This window comes from Neofelis nebulosa, chromosome 5 (assembly GCF_028018385.1).
Source record: "Neofelis nebulosa isolate mNeoNeb1 chromosome 5, mNeoNeb1.pri, whole genome shotgun sequence".
In the NCBI taxonomy this organism is placed as follows: Eukaryota; Metazoa; Chordata; class Mammalia; order Carnivora; family Felidae; genus Neofelis; species Neofelis nebulosa.
In genome coordinates, this window is record NC_080786.1 from 11,464,249 (window position 1) to 11,489,151 (window position 24,903).

General features: G+C 36.7%; 1 protein-coding gene and 1 pseudogene across 1 annotated transcript in view; one reads left to right on the forward strand and one right to left on the reverse strand.

The window, feature by feature from the left end:
• Positions 1–24,903, reverse strand: part of STT3B (STT3 oligosaccharyltransferase complex catalytic subunit B) — a 107,518-nt gene that overhangs the window by 58,179 nt on the left and 24,436 nt on the right. Inside the window, exon 2 of the mRNA XM_058729643.1 lies at positions 2,109–2,217. Within this exon, the coding sequence (XP_058585626.1) occupies positions 2,109–2,217 (109 nt within the window). The remainder of the gene's footprint in view (positions 1–2,108; positions 2,218–24,903) is intronic.
• On the forward strand, positions 2,838–6,194 carry LOC131513001 (small ribosomal subunit protein uS12-like; annotated as a pseudogene).

Consider the following 24,903-nt stretch of genomic DNA (forward strand, 5'->3'; position numbering starts at 1 on the left):
TCTTTGAGACTGGAGGCTAGCAGGGCGGCTCCAGACAGGGATCAGAGAAAATACCTGATTCCCAGCACGAACCCAGGGTCTGTTTATGGAACTAGACTGGACAAATTATACCCACCCATCAAGGGAAGCAGTAAGGAATTTTTTTGCCTTACTTCCAAAGCTTTGAATAGAAACAAAATGAGAAACTCATTCAATACATGTGTAAATGTGAGTTCCACATTTACAACAAGTTCAGATGTAAGAAGCCTCAAGCTGAGAAATAACCTCTAAAAACTGTCCTAAAACCAGTAAAACCCCTATTAGCTAGGGTGAAAGCAAATGAGAAAAAAGTATTACAAAAATGGTCCCAAATACCAGGACACTTGGAGAAGAAAACAAGCCCTCCAGTGACGACGAATTCAAAATAAAAAGTTATACACATGCCAGGAAACAAACTGTACTCATCAAATACTGCACTAAGGTATATAACAGGATATATCTTCCTTATCTGCCCTGGAGACCATCATGACTCCTCTCCTTGTTTCTGTATCTCTGTTTACATCAAGGATAAGAAGAGGGGCGCCTGGGTGGCGCAGTCGGTTAAGCGTCCGACTTCAGCCAGGTCACGATCTTGCGGTCCGTGAGTTCGAGCCCCGGGTCGGGCTCTGGGCTGACGGCTCGGAGCCTGGAGCCTGTTTCCGATTCTGTGTCTCCCTCTCTCTCTGCCCCTCCCCCGTTCATGCTCTGTCTCTCTCTGTCCCAAAAATAAATAAAACACGTTGAAAAAAAAATTAAAAAAAAAAAAAGGATAAGAAGATGCCCCAGATTAGAAAAACATCTCACTATCATGGAGAACGTATTCTTCTGACACAGAGGGAACATTTATAAAATGTGGCTATATGCCAGGCCACAAATCAAGTCTCAAAAATTTCAAAGGACTGAAATTTCTGTTTGTTCTCTAACCATAATAGAAGCATAAAGTAAAAAAAGATAACTAGGAAATCCTCTTATGTTTAAAACTCAAATTCTAAATAATCCGTGTACCAGTGGGAATTATAATGGAAATTAAATTTCAACTTGAATGAAAATAAAAATACTATGTATCAAACCTTATACATTATAAATGTAGCTAAAACAGTGATTATTGGGAAATTTATAGTTTTAAAATAAATACATCAGGAGTGCCTAGGTGGTCAGTTGAGCATTGGACTGTTGGTTTCAGCTTGGGTCATGATCCCAGAGTTGTGGGATCAAGACCTGCGTACAGCTCTGCACTCAGAGTGGAGCCTGCAGAAGATTCTTTCTCTTTCCCTCTGCACCTCTCCCCCATTTGTGTGCGCTCTCTCTCTAAAATAATAAATGAAATGAAATGAGATGAGATGAAAACAAAGAAAGGTTATTGAGTAAAGTATCAAGAAGTCAGAAAAACATCAAAATAATCTCAAGAAAATGTGGGGAAGGAAAAAAATTGAAATTAACATAACAAAAGACAAATATATAATGCAGATAATCAACAACGTCAAAGTTTCTTTGGGTTAAGAAATCTAACAAAAGTGATAAACTTCTAACAAAAAGTAAGGCTAAATATATGTTCCCCATAGATGTCTACCTATCATTTTCTTTTTAACATTCTTCCTACATTCCAGATCCCATACATATTTTCCCTTATGTCACATTCTGAATGTAACAGCTTCCCATGAGCTATGATCAATACTCAATTACCTGAAGTAACTTAGGGCAGCTTTAGGACCTAAAAATTGAAACTGATTCTTCTAAATTTCGATTTCCTTCCAAAAAATATGATTTCAACAAAGTTGTTACAGAATAAAATAAAACCGCAAATAACCTGAACTTAAGATGTACTATGACAAGAAATCTCCCCTCCCAGTGTCCCCTTGTTAGAAATAGTGGCTAGTATGAGATAACACAAACATGTGCAGGGAAGGGGTGGGGAGGGAGTGTCAAGAAGAGATTTAGTAAATAAAAAAATACTGGATAATCAGCTACAGAAAACTGTATTAGTTAACTATACAAAGGTTTCAAGGATCTCCATCACCTTAGTAACTAATGATTTACTGAAATAACTATAAAACTTTGTGATTAACATAAATAACTGCAGAGATACTTACAGTACCACCCACTATTCTTCCTAGTGGATACCATGCTCTTTCATCAAACCAGTTTAAAAATTCATAGAACCCATGAGATGCAAGATGATGTGTTGATCTATAGTTAAACCTAGAAAAAACAGGAAAAAAGGAAATGTTATAAAAGTTTGCTTACTAGAAACAAGTAGCTCTATCTTTTTAATATTATAAAAACAAATATCTTTATATTTAACTCTATAGCTACATAAAAATTTCTTTCATAGAAACTGAGTAACATTATTCTCCAAGGAATAGGCTTATAATACTACTAATATAACTAAAAACAAAGGCCCATCCCCCCCCCCCCAACCCCCAACCCATGCCTACAAAACGAGTAATGCTCAAAATAACATTTGGTCATTGCTTAGGATGCAGGCAGTACATGGCTATGGATTTAAACAAAATAAGGTGAGGGTACATGGAATTCACCACACGGTCCAAGTCAATGACTCTCAAAAGATTAATAACTACTGACAGAAGACAGCATCAGAATAACTTGACATGGTCGCCTTCAGTCCTACAACCCTAAAAATTACAGGAATAAGCAATAAATTATAATAGCACTAAAACCATAAGAAAATAAAGTGTAAGAGCACTCACTGTAAAACAAGAACGACCTTAAGGAATGAGAAATTTAATCAATGAAAGACAAAAGATAAATGAGAAGAAATGCACTGGACCATTTTTAGACAAATTTCATCAAATACAAAAATGAACACACCCAAATATCAAATATTTGAGAAAAGTAAGCAACATGAAAGCATCAAAAACAAATGGAAGAATACCATAGGAAGCAGAAATAAGACTACCTACAAAGACTACCTAAGACAGGCCTTGGCAGCCTGATAGGATATAACAATTATAAATATATACAAACTCAACATCAGAGCACCTAAATATAGTAAGCAAATAGTAACAGATCCAAATGCAGAAATAGAGAACAATGCAATAATATTAGAGGAATTTCAATGCCCTACTTTCAATACTGGACAGAACATACAGAGAGAATATCAGTAAGTTGATACCGGATTTGAACTACACTTCAAACCAAATGGATCTAACAGATTAATACAGAACATTCCATATAACGGTGGCAGAACACATATTATTCTCAGGCACACACAGAATATTCTCCAGGATATAAATGTTAGGTCACAAAACAAGTCTTAACAAATTTAAGAAGACTAAAACTATATTAAGTATCTTTTCCAACCACAATGGTATGACTCTAGAAATCAAGAAGAAAACTGGAAAATTCATAAACATGTGGAAGTTAAAAACAGTTGTGAAAAACCAATAGGTCAAAGGAGAAGTAAAAAGGACAATAAAAAATATCTCGAGACAAACACAAATGGAAACATAGTAAAACATACAGAATGCAGCAAAAGCAGATTTAAGAGGGAAGTTTACAGCAACAAATATCTACATTAAATAAATAAATAAATAAAAGATCTCCAACAACCTGACTTCGCACCTCAAGGAACTAGAAAAAGAATAAACTGTACCCAAAGTTAGCAGAAGAAAGGAAATAACAAAGATTAGAGCAGACATCAATGAAATAGAGACTAGAAAAACAAAAGATCAACTAAACTAAGAACTGGTGTTTTTGAAAAGATAAACAAAATTGACAACCTTTTAGCTAGACTAAGAAAAGAGAGAAGACTCAGATAAATAAAATCAGAAATGAAAGGGGAAATATTATAACCTAAACCACAAAGATACAAAGGACTGTAAGAGACAACTATGAACAAACACACACCAACAAACTGGACAACCTAGAAGAAATGAACTAATAATAAAAACATATAACCTACATCAACAATGGACCAGGAAGAAATAAAGTCAAAACAGAACAATAATAAGGAAATTGAATCAGTAACCAAAAACCTCCCAAGAAAGAAAAGATGGCCTCAATGGCAAATTCCTCCAAACACTTAAAGAATAATTAATGCCAATCCTTAAACTCTTCCAAAAAACTGAAGAAGTGAGAACATGTCTAAACTCAATTTATGAGACAAGACTTACCCTGATAACTGAAGCCAGATGAAGGTACTACAAGGTGAAAAACAAAAAAAACAAAACAAGCTATAGGTCAACATCCCTGATGAACATATATGCAAAAATCAAGAAAATACTAGCAAACCAACAGCACATTCTTTAACACACCATGATCATAGAGCACAACCAACAGGTTATCCCTGGAAGTCAAGGATGGTTCAACATATGGAAATCAATAAATGTGATACACCAGATTAATAAAAATGAAGAATAAAAATCATGATCATGTCAACAGATGTAGAAAAGGCATTGGACAAAATTCAACATCCTTTCACGACAAAAACTTTCAACAGATTGGGTATAGAAGGAAGGTAATCTGAACATACTAAAGGTCATATATGACAAGCCCACAGCTAACATCAAACTCGATGGTAAAAGGTTGAAAGATTTTCCTCTAAGATCAAGAATAAGACAAAGGTGCCCACTCTCACCACTTCTATTCAACACAAAACTAAAGTCCTATCCAGAGCAATTAGGCAAGAAAAAGAAAAGGAATCCAAGTTGGGAAAGAAGTAAAATTGTTTGCAGAAGACACAATCTTATCTACAGAAAAACCTAAAGACTCCACTAAATAACTGTAGAATAAAAAGGATTCAGTAAAGGTGCAGGTTACAAAATCATCATTCAAAACTCCGTTGCATTTCTACACACTGTGAAATATCTGAAAGAGAAATTAAGAAAACAAACCCACCATTTACAATAGTGTTAAAGTCAATAAAGTACTTAGGAATACATTTAACAAAGGTGTAAGACCTGACCAGCACACTGAAAATGGTGACAATGCAAGAGGCAAGCAAATGGAAAGATATCTCATATTCTTGAATTGAACCATTTACATTAAAGTGTCCACGTTACCCAATGCATCCTACAGATTCTATGCAATCCCTATAAAAATTCAATGGCATTTTTCACAGAAAAAGAAAATCTAAAAATGTGTATGGAACCACAAAAGGCTTTGAATAGAGAAAGCAATCTTGACAAAGGATGTGGTATCACAAAGGTGGAGGGATCATACTTCCTGACTTGAAACTCTATTTAAAGCTATAGTATTCAAAACAGTATGGTACTGGCACAAAGAAATAGACCACTGGAACAGAATACAGAGCCAAGAAATAAACCCACACATACATAATCTTTGACAAGTGTGCCAAGAACAAACAATGGGGAAAGGATAGTCTTTTTATTTAATGGTGTTGGGAAAGGTGGATATTACATGCAAAAGCATAAAATTGGACCTTTCTCTTACACCATACACACAAATTAACCTAAAATGTATTCTAGAGCGGGGCTCCTAGGTGGCTCAATTAGTTAAGCATCCAACTTTGGCTCAGGTCATGATCTCATGGTTCATGGGTTTGAGCCCCACATCGAGTTCTGTGCCGACAGCTTGGAGCCTGGAGCCTGCTTCGGATTCTGTGTCTCCCTCTCCCTCTGCTCTCCCCTCCCCCCCGCCAGAATTCTGTCTCTCTCTCTCAAAGATAAATAAATGTTAAATGTATTTTTAATGTATTTTAATGTATTCTAGAGCTCTTTTGCTCAGGCCTGTGGCGCAGGCAGGATGGGCGAGTTCAAGATCTTCATACTTCCAGGATGCTCCATGGCCACCAACAAGATCAGAAGTGGCATGATAAACAGTACAAGAAAGCCCATTTAATGGTCACAGCCCTGAACGCCAACCCTTTAGGTGGTGTTTCTCATGCAAAAGGAACTGTGCTGGAAAAAGTTGGGGTTGAAACCAAACAGCCAAATTCTCCCATCAGGAAGTGTGTCAGGGTCCAGCTGATCAAGAATGGCAAGAAATAAAAATAAAAATAAAAAAATCACAGCCTTTGTACCCAATGACGGTTGTTTGGATCTTGTTAAGGAAAATGATGAGGTTCTGACTGCTGGATTTGATCACAAAGGTCATGATGTCAGTGACATTCCTGAAATTCACTTTAACGTTGCCAAACAGCCAATGTCTCTCTTTTGCCTTTATACCAAACCAAGAAGGAAAGCCCAAGATCATAAATTTTGATGGTGAAAACATGACAATAATAAAATAAATCAAGTATTATAGACTGAAACGTGAGACCTGAAACCACAAAATTCTAGGAAAAAAGACACAGAAAATGTTCCTTGGCATTGCCCTTGGCAATTATTATTATTATTATTATTATTATTATTATTATTATTATTTCCAGGAGGGGACACCAAAACCAAAAGCAAAGAGGCTATATCAAACCAAAAAGTTAGAAAAGGAAACGACGATATGAAAAGGCAACCTATGGAATGAGAGAAAATATGTGCAAAACATATTGAATGAGCAGTCAGTATCTAAAATAAATAAGGAACCATAGCACTCAGTAAGAACAACAAAAACCTCCTCCAAACAAACAAATCCGATTTTTAAAATGTTTTAATTTTGTGAAAGAAAGAGCGTACGCGTGGGGGAAGGGCAGAGAGCGAGGGAGACAGAGGATCTGAAGCAGTCTCTGTGTTGTCAGTACAGAACCCCAGATGGGGCTTTAACTCACGAACCTGTGAGATCATGACCTGAGTCGAAGTCGACGCTTAACCAATCAGGCTGCCAAATCTGATTTTTCTTTTAATTTTTTAATATTTATTTATTTTTGAGAGACAGAGAGAGAGAGACAAACAGAGCATGAGTGGGGGAGGGGTGGGGACAGAGGGAGACACAGAATCCGAAGCAGGCTCCAGGCTCTGAGCTGTCAGCACAGAGCCCGATGTGGGACTCGAACCGACAAACCGTGAGATCATGACCCGTGCCGGAGTCAGATGCTTTATCAACGGAGCCACCCAGGAGCCCTGCCAAATCGGATTTTTAAATGGAGCTGAATTATCCCTAAGATAACATATGGTCAACAGATACATGAAAACATGCTCAACATCACTAGCCATCAGGGAAATGCAAATCAAAAATACAATGAGATACACCTCACACCTATCAGGATGGCTATCTATCATCAATAAGAGGTAACAAATGTTGTCAAGGGTGTTGAAAAAAACAAAATCTCAAACAGAGACGGTGGGAATATAAACTGTTATAGCTATTATGGAAAATGGTATGGAGGCTTTAAAATGGAACCACAATACAATCCAGCAATCCTATTTCTGGGTATATATCCTAAGGATGAAATCAGTATCTGGAAGAGGTATCTGCACTCCCATGTTCATTGCAGCACTTTCATAACAGCAAAGATATGGAAATAATTTATGTGTCTTTCAATGGATGAAATGGAAAAAGAAAACGTAAATATATATATAATGGAATATGACTCAGCCACAACACAAAAGGAAATCTTTCTATTTGATTTGTAACAACATGGATGAAACTGGAGGGTATTCTGCTATGAGGAAACAAGCTACAGAAGGAAAAATACTGTGTACCACTTATAAGTGGACTCTTAAAAAAAAGTTTAACTCAGAGTAGGATCGTGGTTGCCAGGGGATGTGGAAATGGGGAGAGGATGGTCAAAGGGTATAAACTGTCAGTCATAACATGAATAAATTATAAGGATTTAATGTACATCATGGTGACTATAGTTAATAATACTATATTGCATACTTGAAATTTGTTGAGTAGATCTTAAGAGCCCTCATCAAAACAAAAGTAACTACCTGAGGCAATGCATGCGTTAATTAAATTGTGTGCTAATCATTTCCCAATTTATGTCTATCAAATCATCAAGCAATATACTTTAAATATGTACAACTTTGTCACTTATATGTCAATAGAACTGGAAAGAAGTATTATGAAAAAAATTAAGAAACCTAAAGATAAATCCAGAAGTTTTCATGTTTATCTTAACTGGAGGGAAAAAAAGCCTCATACACAATCTCGATAAATTTCAAAATGTTAAGGATAACTAACTACAAGTCTCCTAATTTTACCTCCTATCTCTAGTCCTCTTCCTGCTTTCTGTACAGGCAGCCTTGCCTACCCAAGATCCTCTCGTTAATTCATTCTAACTCTCCCCAAAAGATGCTGGTCACAACTGGGTCTCTTCAACAAGTATTACCAGCATGCTCAACAACTTACCAATATTATCTCCCTGCCTACGTAGGTTTTTTAAAATTTGGGTTTAGTTTTACCTTGAATGTCCCAAAGGCATTTCAAACTCAACATCCAATTAAACTCATGATCAGACTCTTCCTACCTACCTCCAAACGAATATATACACTATGTCTGCTTTTAGGGTGTTCCGCCGTCTAAATTAAAGCCAAAAATTTAGATGTAATCATTGATGATTCCTTCTCTTTCACATCCTATACACAAATCACAAGTTGTCATACTACTTCTTATTAAGGATCTCTAAAATTTGTCTACTGTAACTGATATCACAAAACCACAAAGGATCATAAAAGACTGCTATGAAGAATTATACGTCAACAAATTGGACAATTTGTCTACTCTTTTCCTACTGCAGTACTAGCACTCTAATCCAGGCTATCGCCTTAGGCTACAGCAGTAGTCTCCCCATTCATCTCCCTAGATCCATTTTTGCTCATCTCCTAATTCCCCAATCTATAGGTCTTAAGAACATCTTTTCAAAATGCAAATGTGATCATATTGCAGCCCGCTGCTAAACTATTCAAAGGCTTCCTCTTCCAAAAAAGTTTTAATAAATTGTAAGGAATTAAAGGGAAAGAAGCTCCACTTCTTAACATGATCAAAGCCACGCACGGTAGCCCCCCTTATCTGTGGGGAACACGTTCTAAGACCCCCAGTGGACGTCTGAAGCTGCAGACAGCGACAAACCCTAAATACATTTTTTCATACACATACCTATGATGGTAATGTTTAATTTATAGATTAGGCACAGTTAGAGATTAACAGTAACTAACGGTAAAACAGAATCGTAATATACCGCAATAAAAGTTATGTGAACACGGTCTCTCTCTCAAAGTGTCTCACTGTACGATATTCATCCTCCCATGCTGATGTGAGATGAGAAACTGCCTACGTGATGAGATGGAGTGAGATGAATGATGTAGGCACTGCTGACCTTTTGATGAGAGAACCATCTGCTTCAAGACTGCAGTTGGCCACAGTTAACGGAAACCACGGAAAGCAAAACCACAGATTTGGGAGGAGGGGGTCTCACTACTGAATCTATCCTTCAGTTCTCCAGACTCATTTTGCTCCTTCCCAGGATCTCCAGACTACTACTAATTCCCTTCCCTTGGACGACTAATATCTCCCCTCTCTTGGCGTAAATAACTTATCCTCAAACCTTAGCACATCTCTAAGGATACTGTTCTGAAAATGTCCCATGTACTTTTCTTCCTAATACTTGCCACAGATGTAATTTCACATTAGCTCACCTGATTAATATTTACCTCACTAGATAAATACTCCCAATTAGGATGCTACTGTGTCTCCAACATCTAGAACAGCATGTAGTAGACAGCAGCCCTCATGTATTTGTTGAATGAATAACTGATTTCATAAATATGTTTTCCAGTGGGTGTGAGATCACGACAGCTTCCCAGATAGCTACCTAATGCCAATTTTAAATGGCATCCCCAAATTAAAGACTAAGACACTTAATTGTAATTAATCTAATTAATTTAATTGTATTTCCTGAGATGGAAACCTGAAGGCATAATCAAAAAGTTAAACAAGAGAGCTCACTAAAATTCTACTGAAAATCTAGTCAAGGTACCTAAAAACTAAACATAAACAGAAGTAGAATGTTTAGTCCCATTTTATCCCCAGGATCAAGTTACTCCTGGTATGTAAGACTCCCAGAACTCCCTTATGGATTCTCACATACCCATTCTCTTTGATTTTTCAGTTTACTTTCCTCCTGCCTGAATTGTCATTTATTTTTTACCCATTTTCTGGCTTAGTTTCCAACCCACCGGCATGAAGGTTCTTCTGAATGTCCTATGGCTTTCATCTCTTACCCCTTGGAAGTGAAACAACAGGACTACAAAAGGCAGTACTTTTTTTTTTACAGTTTATTTATTTTGAGAGAGAGAGAGAAAGAGAGAGAGACAGAGAGAGAGGGCGCACACAGGGAGGGGCAGAGAGAAAAGGAGAGAGAGAGAATCCCAAGGAGGCTCCTTGCTGACGGCACGGAGTGTGATGTACGGCTGGAACTTACAAACCGTGAGATCACGACCTGAGCCAAAACCAAGAGCTGGATGCTTAACCAACTGAACCACCCAGGAGCCCCAAGGCAATACACTCTCATTTTACAGGGCACTTTCAGTGTTAGAGCAGTCACTACTTTTTTTTTTTTTTCAGACCCGTAACACAGTACCACATTCTCACTCCTCCCCCAGATGACACAGCACTCAACTAAACAACCCTGTGTGACAGCAAAATTAACTATGACTATAGAAATAATAAGTAAATAAAAAGTGGACATTCTATCCAAGAGTTCTTGTTGCTTGGTAATATTACCAACACAGGATTATCAAACATGATTTCTGACAACAATGATAACTATGTGTTGACATTTCCATGATGACTCCGGAGGTTGAATACTTTTCATATATTTATTAGCCATTAAAAATTTCCTCTTGGGTAAAATGTGTGTTGAAGTGCTTTAGACATTTTTTTTCTAGGTGATTTAAATAAGTTCCTTACACTTTTTTTAATGTTTATTTTTGAGAGAGACAGAGCCTAAGCAGGGGAGGAGCAGACAGAGAGAGGGAGACACAGAATCTGAAGCAGGCTCCAGGCTCTGAGCTGTCAGCACAGAGCCCAACATGGGGCTCGAACTCACGAGCCATAAGATCATGACATGAGCCGAAGTCGGCCGCTCAACTGACTGAGCCACCCCGGTGCCCCTAAGTTCTTTATAAGCTATAAACTTCTTTTATTACGTGGCTTCTCTTTTCACTCACAATGGTATTTAAAAGAATAGAAATTCTTGACATAAACCTAATTTGCCAACCTTCTGCTATAGGGTTAGTGCTTTTCTCCTGGTTAAACAAGTCCTTCCCTACCCCAAAGTCATAAGGATATTGTTTTCTTTTCTTCTTCATGACCATTTACAATTTCAACTTACTCATTTAAGTCCTTAATACACTTGGAATGGATTATTACACATGGTAAGAAATAGGGATTCAATTTTATTTTTACTTCCTCCTTACAAATGATCATTGTCCCATCATTTATTAAAACAATGATCTTTTCTCCATTGTTCTACAGTTCCACTTCCATTATATTTTAAGCGTTTGTTAATGTGCAGATCTGTTTTTGGGTTCTATTTTGTTCAAGTGGCCTTTATGTCTTGCATCAGTAACATGCAACCTTGGGGCGCCTGGGTGGCTCAGTCAGTTAAGCATTCATCTTTGGCTCAGGTCATGATCTCACGGTTGGTGAGTTTGAGCCCCATGTCAGGCCCTGTGCAGACAGCTCAGAGCCGAGAGCATGCCTTGGATTCTGTCTTCCTCTCTCTCTGCACCCGCCCCCCTCAAAAATAAACATTAAAAACTGTTTTTAAAAAATAACATGCAACCTTTATTACTGGAGCTTCAAATTATATCTTGATATCTGGTACAACTTTTTTACACTGTGTTTTTTATTTTGTCCTTTTACATTTCTAGATAAATTTTAAAGCAAGCTTGTCAATTCCATCAAAAAAAAAAAAAAACCCCAACAAACAAAAAAACCCAAACACATGTGGCGTTTTGATTGAAGTCCATAACTCCATATATCAATTTGGGAAGAATTAACATCTTTACAATACTGACTCATCAAATCCATAAATGTAGTTTATCTCCTTCATTTAAATCTTCTTTAATGTCTCTCCAGAAAATGTATAATTTCACCTTAGAGGTCTTGCAACATCTTTGCTTAGATTTATTCCCATCTTTAATGGTATCTTCAATTATTTTTTAAAACTTGTTTGACACTGACAGGAAATCTGATATTTTTACATCAACTTTATAACCAGAAACCTTGCAAATGCTTATTCTAAATTGACAATCTTTTCAGTCAGCAGAAAAATAGAATCATATTAATTACAAAGTAAACAAACTTAATTGAAATAGTTAAGATACACAATATGAAATTCCAAAATGGAATAATCTACTACATTTCAAACTATAAGGGCATGGAAACTTTATTCAAATTAAATCTTCATGAAAAATAAAAGACAAAAGTGTATTTTTCAACAGAAATGAAAACAAAGTTCTTGAGGCTACATATAGTTGCAGTGATGTTAACCAGTGAGGTTAACTATTTCATCCAATTTATTTCAGTATCTTGTTTTGGCTCACAAGATTGATACCTATGTATATTAGTCAAAATTTTTATAAACAGTAATCATCTTTTAAAAGTTTTCCTTGTTGTGGGGCACCTGGGTGGCTCAGTTGGTTAAGCATCTGACTTCAGCTCAGGTCATGATCTCACGGTGCATGAGTTCGAGCCCTGCATTGGGCTCTATGCTGACAGCTCAGAGCCTGAAGCCTGCTTCGAAGTCTGTGTCTACGTCTCTCTCTGCCCCTCCCCCACTTGTGCTCTGTCTCTGTCTCTTGCAAAAATAAACAAAAATTAAAAAAAAAAAGTCTTCCTTGTTGTTAAAAATATTGTTTAATTAAATGATGCAGAAGTTTGTTTGGAGCCTAACAGGAAATTCTGATTCAAAACTGAACAACCACATAATTGTACTCCTCACTGTGTGTGTCTGTACTTACACACATACATATAAATTATATTTATAAAAATTAAACCAGAAGCATGCAAATCTAACTTGATAAAATATCATGACCCTATGTTGCAGATTCAGTTGTTAATACAAGTATAGTCTGATTATTTTCATTTATGTGAATTCCCAGAATCCCTCCATTGGGAATATTAAAAACTCAATCCAAACTAAATAGACATTTTTCCAAAGACATACGAATGACAACAGGTACATGAAAAGGTGCTCATCACCGCACATCAAAACCACAATGAGATATCACCTCACCTGTTAGAATGGCTATTTTTAAAAAGACAAGAAATAAAACAAGTATTGGCGAGGATGTGGAGAAAAGGGCACCCTGGTGCATGCTGTTAGTAGCAATGGTGCAGCCATTATGGCAAACTGTATGGAGGTTACTCAAAACACCAAAAGTAGAACTGCCACATAGGATCTGGCAATTCCACTTTTGGGTATTTATCTGAAGGAAACAAAATCACCATCTCAAAAAGATATCTGCACCCCCATGTTCACTGCAGCACAGCCAAGACATGGAGACAAACTAAGATTCCATCAATTAATGGATAAAGAAAATGCAGTGTGTACACACACACACAGAAATATTATTATTCAGTCACTAAAAAGAAGGAAATCCTGCCATTTGTGACAACAAGGATAGACCCTGAGGGGATCTGCTAGGTAAAATAAGATAAAGACAAATACTGTATGATTTCACTTACGTACGTAAGAAATCTAAAATAAACCCCTCATAATTGCAGAACAAACTGATGGTTGCCAGAACTGGGGGACAAGAGGTGGGTGAAATGGGTGAAGGTGGTCAAAAGGTACAAGCTTCCAGTTATATGTTACGTCCTAGGATGTAATGCACAGCATGATAACTATAGTTAACAATACTGTACTGTGAATCTGAAAGTTGCTATTAGAATAGATCTTAAAACTCATCACAAGGAAAAAAAATCTATAGGTGTGGTGATGGATGTTAAAACTAAATTTACTGTAGTAATCATTTTGCGGTATATACATATATCAAATCATTATGTTGTACACCTAAAACTAATCTACTGTTCTATGTTAATTAATCTCAATTTCTTACAAAAAGAACCTAGGGGGAAAAAGTTAATAAATTAGGAGAACAAACCAACAACCCAATCCAAACAAATATAAAAAGCATCTGGACCAACAACACAACTACTCTGGATTCTATTATAGTAAATAGCTGAAAAATGAATTTATCAGCTTTTAGTTTCACCTTCTTGAGTAATTTTAGCATGGTCCTTCCGAGGTCTTTGTTCCATCTACATAGAAACCCACCACAAGCATACATTTTACTCTCTCTTCCTCATGCAATCCTCTCAAACCTGAAATATATTCTATCCTCCCTTTTCCAGTCCATTTTCACTTGTGCTTTGAAAACATCACGTTGGAACCTCTACTCTAGTTCACCTAAGATATTTTTCCTTAGTGATTTTTGTATACTTGGAGGTATCCCAGTCCATGGCACTTCACTCAGGAGACTCAACTGATGTTTTAGTTAATTCTCCTTTTTGCACACCAGTCATTGGAACACAGACTTAAATTTTTGTCTTCTATTCCCTTCTTCATTAAACCCAAGCAACTGTGTGCACAAAAGCAGTCTTCAATCTCAGCATGTCCAATTTACATATTTAAAAAATGTTTAAGTAACTGGAGTGGGGTGATAGAGACAAAACAAGAGGACCATAAAGTGGTAACTGTTGAAGCTGGGCTGTATGTACTCAAGATTCATTATAGTATTAGCTCTACCTTTTTTTTTTTTATTAGAGATAGACAGAGAGATGGGGGGGGGGGGGGAGTTGGGGAAGGAGGGAGAATCCTAAGCAGGCTCCACACTCAGAAAGGAGCCTGAGGCAGAGCTTGATCCAAGAACCCGGGGATTAGGACCTGAGCCAAAATCAAGAGTTGAACGCTCAACTGACTAAGCCACCCAGGTTCCCCAGCTCTAACTTCTGTGTATGTTTCCAATTTCCCATGAATGTGTATGTGTATATGTATGTACGTGTATAGTTTACATATACGCTGTCTTTGAATAGCCACACAATACATATATATGTAAACTTTATTATGGAAAATATCACACACAAACTTACTCTCATATACAAATTATAGCTTCCCCCAAGTAAAACTAGGTAAACTGACTGAGAAATGAACGTATTAAAGGTCAGGAGTCACCAAAATAAAATGGAAATAAAAGAAACACAAGTGGTAAAATAACCTCTATCTTAAAATAGTCTGAGAACACTAATCAGATTTTAAATATACCCCATCTTTTACTAATATTGTCAAACAACTTTCAGTATTTTAACTTCAATAATTTATTTTGAAACAAGTGTGACAAAAGATGGCAATTATTAAATACAGATGATAGCTGCCTGAAGATCATTATGGGTCTACTTTTGGTTTATGTAACATTTTCATGAAAGTTTTTTAAAAATAATGAATGCTTCCCCCAAATACTCTCAACCCAATCTCTAGAGTCACTCTGCAATTCCAGTGTGTGGAAAAATGACTTTATTAAGACAGACAAAATAATTCTCACATGGACATGTTTAATTTCTGAAAGAAGCATATCAGTAATTCCACTACTTGCCAGTAACAAGCAAACTGATAGTTTAAAAATGTAAGAAAAAAAATGGGATGAAAGAGTACATGTGATTTTTAAATTTGATAAAGAAACAGCAATAGCCATATTACAAATTAAAGGAGGTCTTAAGAGGGGTGCCTGGGTGGCTCAGTCAGTTAAGTGTCTGACTCTCGATTCTGGTTCAGGTCTTGCTCTCACAGTGAGATCAAGCCCTATGTTGGGCCCTGTCCTGACAGCATGGAGCCTACTTGAGATTCTCTCTCTGCCCCTCCCCTGCACACACACTCTTTCTCTCTCTAAATAAAAACATTAAACAACAATAACAAAAAAATAAAAGAGGGCTTACAAGACCCACCTTTACATAGAAGCTAAGATACGTTAATTTTGTTTTCTTCTGCAATGTTTATTAGGTAAGACCTAAAGTGTCTTTTGGCTTTCTAAGACACTGCATTCTATAACTGCTTTTCCCTGTATCTACAGGAAACAATGGAAAGTAAGAAAATAGGAATAAAGAACTTGATTCTGAAAGCCACACACCTGTTTTGGGTTTTTTTTTTAAATCCTTGCAAATCCTATAGTTTATTACTTCTTCATCACAACATACCTTTCAAAAATTAAGCAAATCTTATGTCCTTGATTTAGGGAGAAGAGACTACCCCTTAAAGTAGCAGCATGAGATTAAATGATGGAATCCTATTTATGGAAAAAAGGTTCTATCTCTTGGGATCTAGTAGAGATAGTACAATTCTGTATTCAAAACATTACAGCTTAAGTAGAAATTTACAAGCTGGTTGAAGGCTTATCCAGCATATACGGTATTGTTTCTTTATGAAAACAAACACTAAATTCCACCCCATTTGCAAACTAGGACTACCTTTATGAACAAGGAGAAAAGGACACTAGCAGCTGCCTCTACGAATTCCTTCTATGCATTTGGTTGGAGATGTAACCAGTTGTACATTTGGTTTTGGATTTACTTCATCTAATATAAAATACCTAATATACACTCAAAACAATAACAACAAAATCTCGTGATTATGTGCTGAAGCAAAATATGACAATATACCCTCAATCTTAAAGGTTAAATAAAAATTATGCCTCAACCTTAAAATTAACCTATGGCTTTCTACCTTCAAAAAGAAACCTCTGAGGTGGGAAAGGGTTTTATATGTCTAATTAACTTTCCAGTTCTCTACAAAAATATGGCAGTGTGTCAGGTAAAAAAAAAAAAATAACATAATTGAAAAATGCCTAAGAATGAATTAAGTAGAAGAATAGTATATAGTTATCCTTAATGCTATAACTAACCTAAAGGCACCTAATACTTCTGGGACTAGCTTTTGAAACATAATATATGGCCCATGTAGAATATGAACTGGAAAAGGTAAGAAATAAAAGTTTCACTTAATCATAGCAGGAAGTAAAGGACAGACAAACTTCTCGCCCAAAGACAAGAGCTAAAGTAAAGGTGACACTGAAAGTAAAACACAAGTTTCCCAAGGGCCAGTTCTGTCATTCTTTTCCCTAAACTAGGTTACATCTCTAAAACTATCTACCAAATGCATACAAATAATTAAATCTTTCATTGAAGTTTGCTATTTGACATTTCTGAAGAAGAGAGGAAGGGAGGTGAGGGCAGGTGATGTTAATCCTTCATAACGCTGACATTAAGCTGATGGTCTCAAATAAGTGCCCGCTATATCCTTTTCTTACACAGATACAAGATTGATACAGTGTTAGATAAACACAGTAAAAATGCTAGCAATTTAGAAATCAGGATTTATAGAATAGATTCAAACTAGAAGCAACCAGTGGTGCCTGGGTGTCTCAGTCGGCAAAGCGTCCAACTTTGACGTCACGATCGTAGTTCGTGGGTTTGAGCCCTGCGTCAGGCTCTATGCTGACAGCTCAGGGCCTGGAGCCTGCTTCAGATTCTGTGTCTCCCTCTCTCTCTGCCCCTCCCCCACTCACCCTCTATCTCTCTCAAAAATAAATAAACATTAAAAAAAATTGTACAAACCAGAAGTAACCAGTACAAATACAGAGGCAAAGAGTGACAAACATGTTCCACATTCCAAAATCATTCAGTCCACAGATATAATTTTCTTAAGACAATGCAAGCCTAGTTTAGCTTAGCCTTTGCAAATAAAATCTAAGAAACAAAAGAATCAGAAAGGAGGGAAGAAACAAAGGAGAGGCAAGCAGCTTTGATCAGTGATGGTGCTGAAGAACAAATACAAGTAGCAATGAGGGGAGGAGAGGAGGGAGGTAGAGCAAAAAGAAAGGGAAGTCGTGGAGCACTATGCCAAGTGATCGACCACATCTCAACACAGCCCCCTTAAGACCTGAGGCACCCTAGTGTTTTAACATGCCTTGAGATGAGAAACCAGATTAAACTTACGTTTCTATCAAAAATAAGGATACATGGACTCTAAGTGAGCGCTCAGAGTTGTCCTCTATGGATACATAGCATGTCTTCCAAAAAACTTCCCCCAAACTCTCACCTGTCAAAATATTAGAATAGTATGCGCCTCTAAGGGTGAATAGTACGGTTTTCATTTTTGAAAGATACAAATCTTATTATTATTATTTTTTTAATTCTTGAGCAACAAGTATGCACCAGGTTTCTGTCAGGTGCTAGGAACAGAGCATTGAAAAGGACAGGCAAAGTCACTGCTCTCCTGAAGTTTAAGTGCAATAAACACAAACCAAGTAATTATAGACTGAAACAAGAGCTTTGGAAGAAATTAACGGAATGAAATAAAAGAGTGAAATGGGAAGAAGGGAAGGAGGGGGGAAGGGGAAAGACTGCTTTAAGAAAGGTGTAAATGGAGTCTTACAATATTTCTGAGACCTTTAAGAATGGGAGTAACCAATCATTCTAAAAGGGGAAAGAGCTGTCCCTACAGAGAGGAAGTAGCAAGGGCAAAGACCTCAAGGTGGGAGCTTTTAGCATGTTTAAAAAGAAAGGTGTTCAAGAAGGGGAGTGGCCCTATTTATCGATCATCATTTTTAAAAACTGTTAACAACTGCTAGGTACTATAGAAGAATCGCTTTCATTTAATCCCCACACACAAAAATAAAATCTCTGAGGTAGAATACAACACTATGTCCAATTTAAAGCTGATGAGAGACTAAGGTACAAAGATGTCAAATAACTTATCCAAAGTCATACAGCCATTAGTGGTCAAACTGGGATTTGAACTAGGCAGCTTTGACTCTGGTGGGCATAGTGAATCTTATTAGCGAATTTCAAACAGTTCCCTGTGCTTCAGGGATTCCAAAGAGCCCCCTCTGGAACTACATTTCTGATATGAGTCAGGTATAAACGTTGAAGGGAGTAGGATACACGCTTATGAAGAGAAAAGATCACTATCCTATTTAATATACATTTACCTGTTTATATATTAGATTCTTGTGTAAACCTGCATTTGAAGAAAGGGTTCAAAAGCTAAAACACGTGTTTGAAAACCACTGGTGTATGTTTAAAATTATTGAAACAAAAAAACCCATCAGCACAGTTCTTTTTTTCTTTTAAAGAAAAAAAATTTTTAACATGTATTCATTTTTGAGAGACAGAGCACAAGAAGGGGAGGCGAAGAGAGGGAGACAGAATTTGAAGCAGGCTCCAGGCTCTAAGCTGTCAGCACACAGCCTGACGTGGGGCTCGAACTCATGAGCTACGAGATCATGACCTGAGCTGAAGTCAGACACTTAACTGACTAAGCCACCCAGGTGCTCCAGCACAGTTCTCTTAAGATGTGTTAAGATGTAACTTTGAACCCTGAAGTTTATGGCCTTTCCTGAGCTACTCTGGAAACAGAAGGACAGAGAAGTCCAATATTATCACTGATTATATCATTTTAGACTAAAACTCTTTGGTACATATTACCTTTTAAACAATCACAGCCAGAATACCCACTACCTTGAATGTTACAATCATTCTGCCAGAGAGAGAACTTTGGAAGACGGAACACAACAAGTTCTCAGCTGGGAAGAAATACATTATCACTTACACTCTTTTTTCATTGACCAGTTCTTCTCACTTCCAGTTCATGGCCCCACACTTGTGCTCAGAAGAGAGGGGGAAACTGGCTATTGCTGAATTGCAATGATGACTACCATATATGTTGTGCTGTTTTGTAAATGAAGCAAAATTAATTACTGATGTATGATAGATATGATCTTCTTTATGCCACACATAACTTAAAGGTTATGTGTGCATGTGTATGTACACAAACATTTCAAAGACTGTATATTCTTCAAAGAAATCCTAGGAGACTACATAACAAGTTGTCAATAGATTGTGCCTCATTCTTTGACTATTTTTTTTAGTGTTTACTTTTGAAAGAGAGCACGTGTACAAGCAGGGAAGGGACAGAGGGAGACAGAGAATCTAATGCAGGCTCCATGCTGTCAGTGCAAAGCCCGACGTGGGGCTTGAACCCACAAACCATGACATCATGACCTGAGCTGAAGTCAGATGCTCAACCAACTAAGCCACCCAGCAGCCCCCCACCCGACTTTGACTTTTTTTTTAAACAATGAGCAATTATTAAAAAAGGAAAAAAAAAAAAGCCTAGACCAAAAAAAAAAAAAAAAAAATCGTAGCCAGGAAACTTTATTAAGTACTGCTTGACCAATAAATAACCATCACCACCACCTTATTAGCATCACACACAATGCTTTTACCAAGGCTTTCAACAAATATTACTTTCACAAAGGAGATACAATGCAAGAGGTCCCCATCTTTGCCTCAAGGTTCTCCCCTTCTTGGCACCTTTCTTATGCTTCATATATTAAACCAGTTCAACCACTGTGTGTCTCCAGATAACCACACTTTTCTCGGTAAATTATAATTTCTAATCTTTACTCCCTCAAGGTTTATTTCCCATCTTATAAAGGCATATGTAAGCATGGGTAACACATAATTTTCCAAAAGACTTGCAATCCCTCCTTCCTCTTCCTTCCACTATCAACACAGGCTTTATTTTCCCCAATCTTTCCTTCCTTATACACCAGCTTGCCACACAAATGTAAAACAACTACTCTGAGACAATATCTAATGATAACATGAAAATAATGTCTGCTAAAATCTGCATATTCAACGTATCAAAAAAATGAGAAAAGATGGGAAAATATTTCTTCTCACAGCTCTTTCCTTCATGGTTTTTTAAAAAAAAATTTTTTTAACGTTTATTCATTTTTGAGAGACAGAGAGAGCATGAGCGGGGAAAGGGCAGAGGGAGGGAGACACAGAATCTGAAGCAGGCTCCAGGCTCTGAGCTGTCAGCACAGAGCCCGACATGGGGCTTGAACTCACCAACTGTGAGATCATGACCTGAGCCGAAGTCGGACGCTCAACCGACAGAGCCACCCAGGCGCCCCTTCCTTCATGGTTTTTAAAATGTTTACAAGGTATAAAACAGAAACTTTGGAATTTCTATTTGATCTAAAACAGCTAATTTACTTTTATAATATACACACTGTATAATAAATTAAAAACTTATAAGATACCTCATAAGCTCTCATTAGAAAGAAAGAATGCAAGACAAACATGCTAATAAGTTAATTCTATTGTTTCTATTGCCCATTACTGCAACATCTCTCATGACATATACAACTTCGTTATAACCATAATCATCTATCAGTATTTTGACTTGAACTACTAATGAGATTTAAAGTTTAGCAATTTGTTTTGAATTTCTTCCTCTTTCCCCTGTTATCAAGTATTTTCTAATTTCACAGGAATTTCAAGTACAGTTGTTTCTCATCCTTTATTGAATTAAAAAAAAAATCACACTTTACTCTTGTTACTAACAAGTGAGAAAATTATTCATTTACTCATTTCAGAAATGAAGTCTATATAAGACTTATTTTGGCCATCTTAAGAAGCCATTCTCCCTAGGGGCGCCTGGGTGGCTCAGTCGGTTAAGCGTCCGACTTCAGCTCAGGTCACGATCTCGCGGTATGTGGGTTCGAGCCCCGTGTCGGGCTCTGTGCTGACTGCTCAGAGCCTGGAGCCTGCTTCAGATTCTGTGTCTCCCTCTCTCTCTGACCCTCCCCCGTTCATGCTCCATCTCTCTCTGTCTCAAAAATAAATAAATGTTAAAAAAAAATAAAAATAAAAATTAAAAAAAAAGAAGCCATTCTCCCTCTTTCTGAAGGAAAAAAAAGTGCCAAAAATCTGTAAAAGTGGCTAATTTGTAGCTCCTTTTGGCTTTCACTCTTAGTGTAATACAGTATTTGAATAATTTTCTACCCTAAGTGAAGCAATGGAAACTCACCTTCTCCATTATGTATTTTTAAGACTTAACTATTTCAATGTGTCTCTTTTCTTCCTAGCATTAGCCTAGGTGTTCCATAAGAAAAACACTTTTCCTATTTCTTCAACCACTATAGCAAAAACTGCAATATGAAAACAAGAAGAAAAAGCACTCTTTTAAAGAAGGTTACCGTTTTTATGGAAAAGACCAATTTTTCTAACTTTAGAATGCTACACTGCTTCCTAAAGAATGCTGTTTAACCACTATCAGCTCTATTAAAATAATAAAATCTGTGCTATGTAAAGGGTTGGCTCTGTCCTAAGGGTGACCATCTGAATATGAAAATTCCAAATGAGACATAATTCACCAAAGCATCACAAGGTTTTTATTGTAATTTCTATCCCTGAAACTGACCTCTGTTCATTTTTCTGATTTAATAGTAACTTTTCTACTCTACGTCACGTTTTAGAATTAGTAAGATAGTCTTTATAATTTTTTCAACTTGCCCTCACAAATAACTCAGGATATATATTAGTCATTAAAGATAAATTAGCTGTGTTTGATTTCTATAGATTATGATCCAGCCAATAAACTTCTAAGAACTAAAACTGTCCGAAAGAATCATGGAGTTGTCTCAGTAACACGTATCTTACTTGTTCTCTTAGAGAAAGCACAGTATTCCCACACCAACATTGTGAACTGTACCTTCATTTTGGAACCCTAGATTTTCACACCTCAGGGCAACATACAGGACAAGTGAGTGATATATCTTTCTTTTGTAAATGGGAAATGGATGACTGTACAATAAGATATGGGGGTGGGGAAATCAGTGTGATGCTTAAACCTCAGTTTTAAGAAGCTGAGAATCTGAAAATTCCCTTGCAAGTATCACATGCCTCTAAATCCCTTGGATGAAAAAAAAATCAAGTACCATACAAAGACATTTTCTTAGTTACAACGCTCCAAATATTGATGTCAAAGCTTGGTCTACACTGTTCTCTTTTCAACATTACCTCTTCTCTTTTTCTTGTCTATTTCCTGAACTTTGACTACGATGTAGGATTCCCAAGTACACAATTCCTTTTTCTAAATTCTAAATCCATACATTGAACAGCCTACTTGAGTATCTACTTAGAAATCTGTCTCCACAGATACGATACTCAACATACCTACAACTGAACTCATTATTTACTCTACCCTCTACTCTTAAAGTAGCTCTCTATCTTAGTTAAAATGTTACCATTATCACTGGTATCTGGGAATCATAAAATCCTCATTCCCTATCCTTAGCTCTTAAATTCCCCTAATTAAAGCCCTCTTCATATTTTATCTGGATCATTTCACCTGCCTCCTGACTTCCTAGCTTCCTGTATTTCCTTCCAATGGGAAATCCATTCTCCACACAACAGAAAAGTTTCTCTCTAAAATGATTATACCAATCCAACTGTTTCCCTAAGTCTACAGGATGAAGTCCTAATGTTTTTAAGACTCCCTTCCCTATCCCTACCCTGAAATGGCTCTTCCTACTTCTTTTTCACCTTACATACCTCAACTTCTGGTTCTATGCTAAACCATACTGTTTGTGATTTTTCATACTTCCATACCTTTGCACAAGATGTTCTTGTCACCTGAAGAGCAAATCCTCCTTTAGTATCCTCCCACACCTATCTTTCAAGACCTAACTCAAAAGACATCTCCTCCTAAGCCTTAACTATCCTTTTCAGATAAGGGTTGGCACTTCCTCCCTTTATACGTTTATATTGCACTTTTTATTTTACCTTTTTCAACACAACATGCTAAACAGCATTAATTTACTTAGTAGGTTCCGTTGTAAATAATAATATCAAAACACAAACAGTGAACATTTTAATGAGTGATTATGAATTATATACTGTCCTATATACCTTTATGTGTATTAGTTTATTTAACCTTCATGACAACTTATTGATATGGGTATTATTGTCATACCTAATTCACAGATGAGAAGACAAATGCAGAGGTTAGGTAATTTGTTCAAGATCATTCAACTAATAAATAGCAAAGTCCACAGTCTTTCTCACTTGATTTGGTGTCTAGCCAAAGATAAATGAATTGATCTTCCTACCTCAGCACCAAGCACAGTGCCTGGCATATAGTAAGTTCAATAAATGTTTGTTAAAGTGTCTGAGCATTTTATATATGATCCAATTTAAACAATTTTTCCACAAATGTCCCAAGTAAAGTGATTTAGTGCCAGTATGAGGTTGAGCTGTATAAAATGTTTTAACTCTCACTCTAAGGTAAACTATTCTTTCCATAAAAATACAATATTCAGGTAGAAGGTAATAAAAATGGTGTGACTGACTTAATTAAATTTTCATGTGTTAACAGTTCCGTATAGCTCAGTCAATGCATTTGGGTCCGTTTCTCTGTTCTGGTCTCTATATCAATCCTCTAGATCACTCACAAAACTATCCAGTACTGTATACAGAAATGAAAAACATCTGCTGCAGCCAGCCAAAAGAATTTGTTCCACTTACTCTTTTTTAACTTCCATAATTACCAATCTCAGTCCTATTCTAACAACTCTCCGCATCATGTTTTTCATTATATCCTAGCCATGGGGGCCTTATTTTTGCCCCTTCAACATGCCACATTGTTCCTGCTTGGAGGAATGCTCTTAATTTAGATCTTCACAGAGCTACGTAACTCCTCGTCATTTTGATCTTAGCATAAATATCACCTCAAAAAGGCCCCTTCACTTCCAGATGTATAGTGGTAGTCTATAGATACATCCCAGAACTAGCTACCATATTATTTTTTTCATAGCCTTTATCACGACTGAAATTATCTAGATCTTTGTTTATACGTTCACCTGCCGGAAAATAGGTTCCATTAGAACAGAGACCCCTGTATACATTCCTAACCCTTGACACTTTGACCGGCACAGTTCTCACACAATAAATATTTGTTAAAATGACTTGAATACTGAATATACCATTAGTACTAAAAGCCTATGCAACCAAAGCCTATTAAAAAACTTAGTTTTAAAATCCTATGATCTGTAAGATGCCTTAATTTAACTTCTTATTCCACAAAAACAATAAAGATAATATAGAATGATAAAGGACAAAAGAAGTATAGACATAAAAATTCAAGAGTAGATAAAAACACACCAAAATGTACAT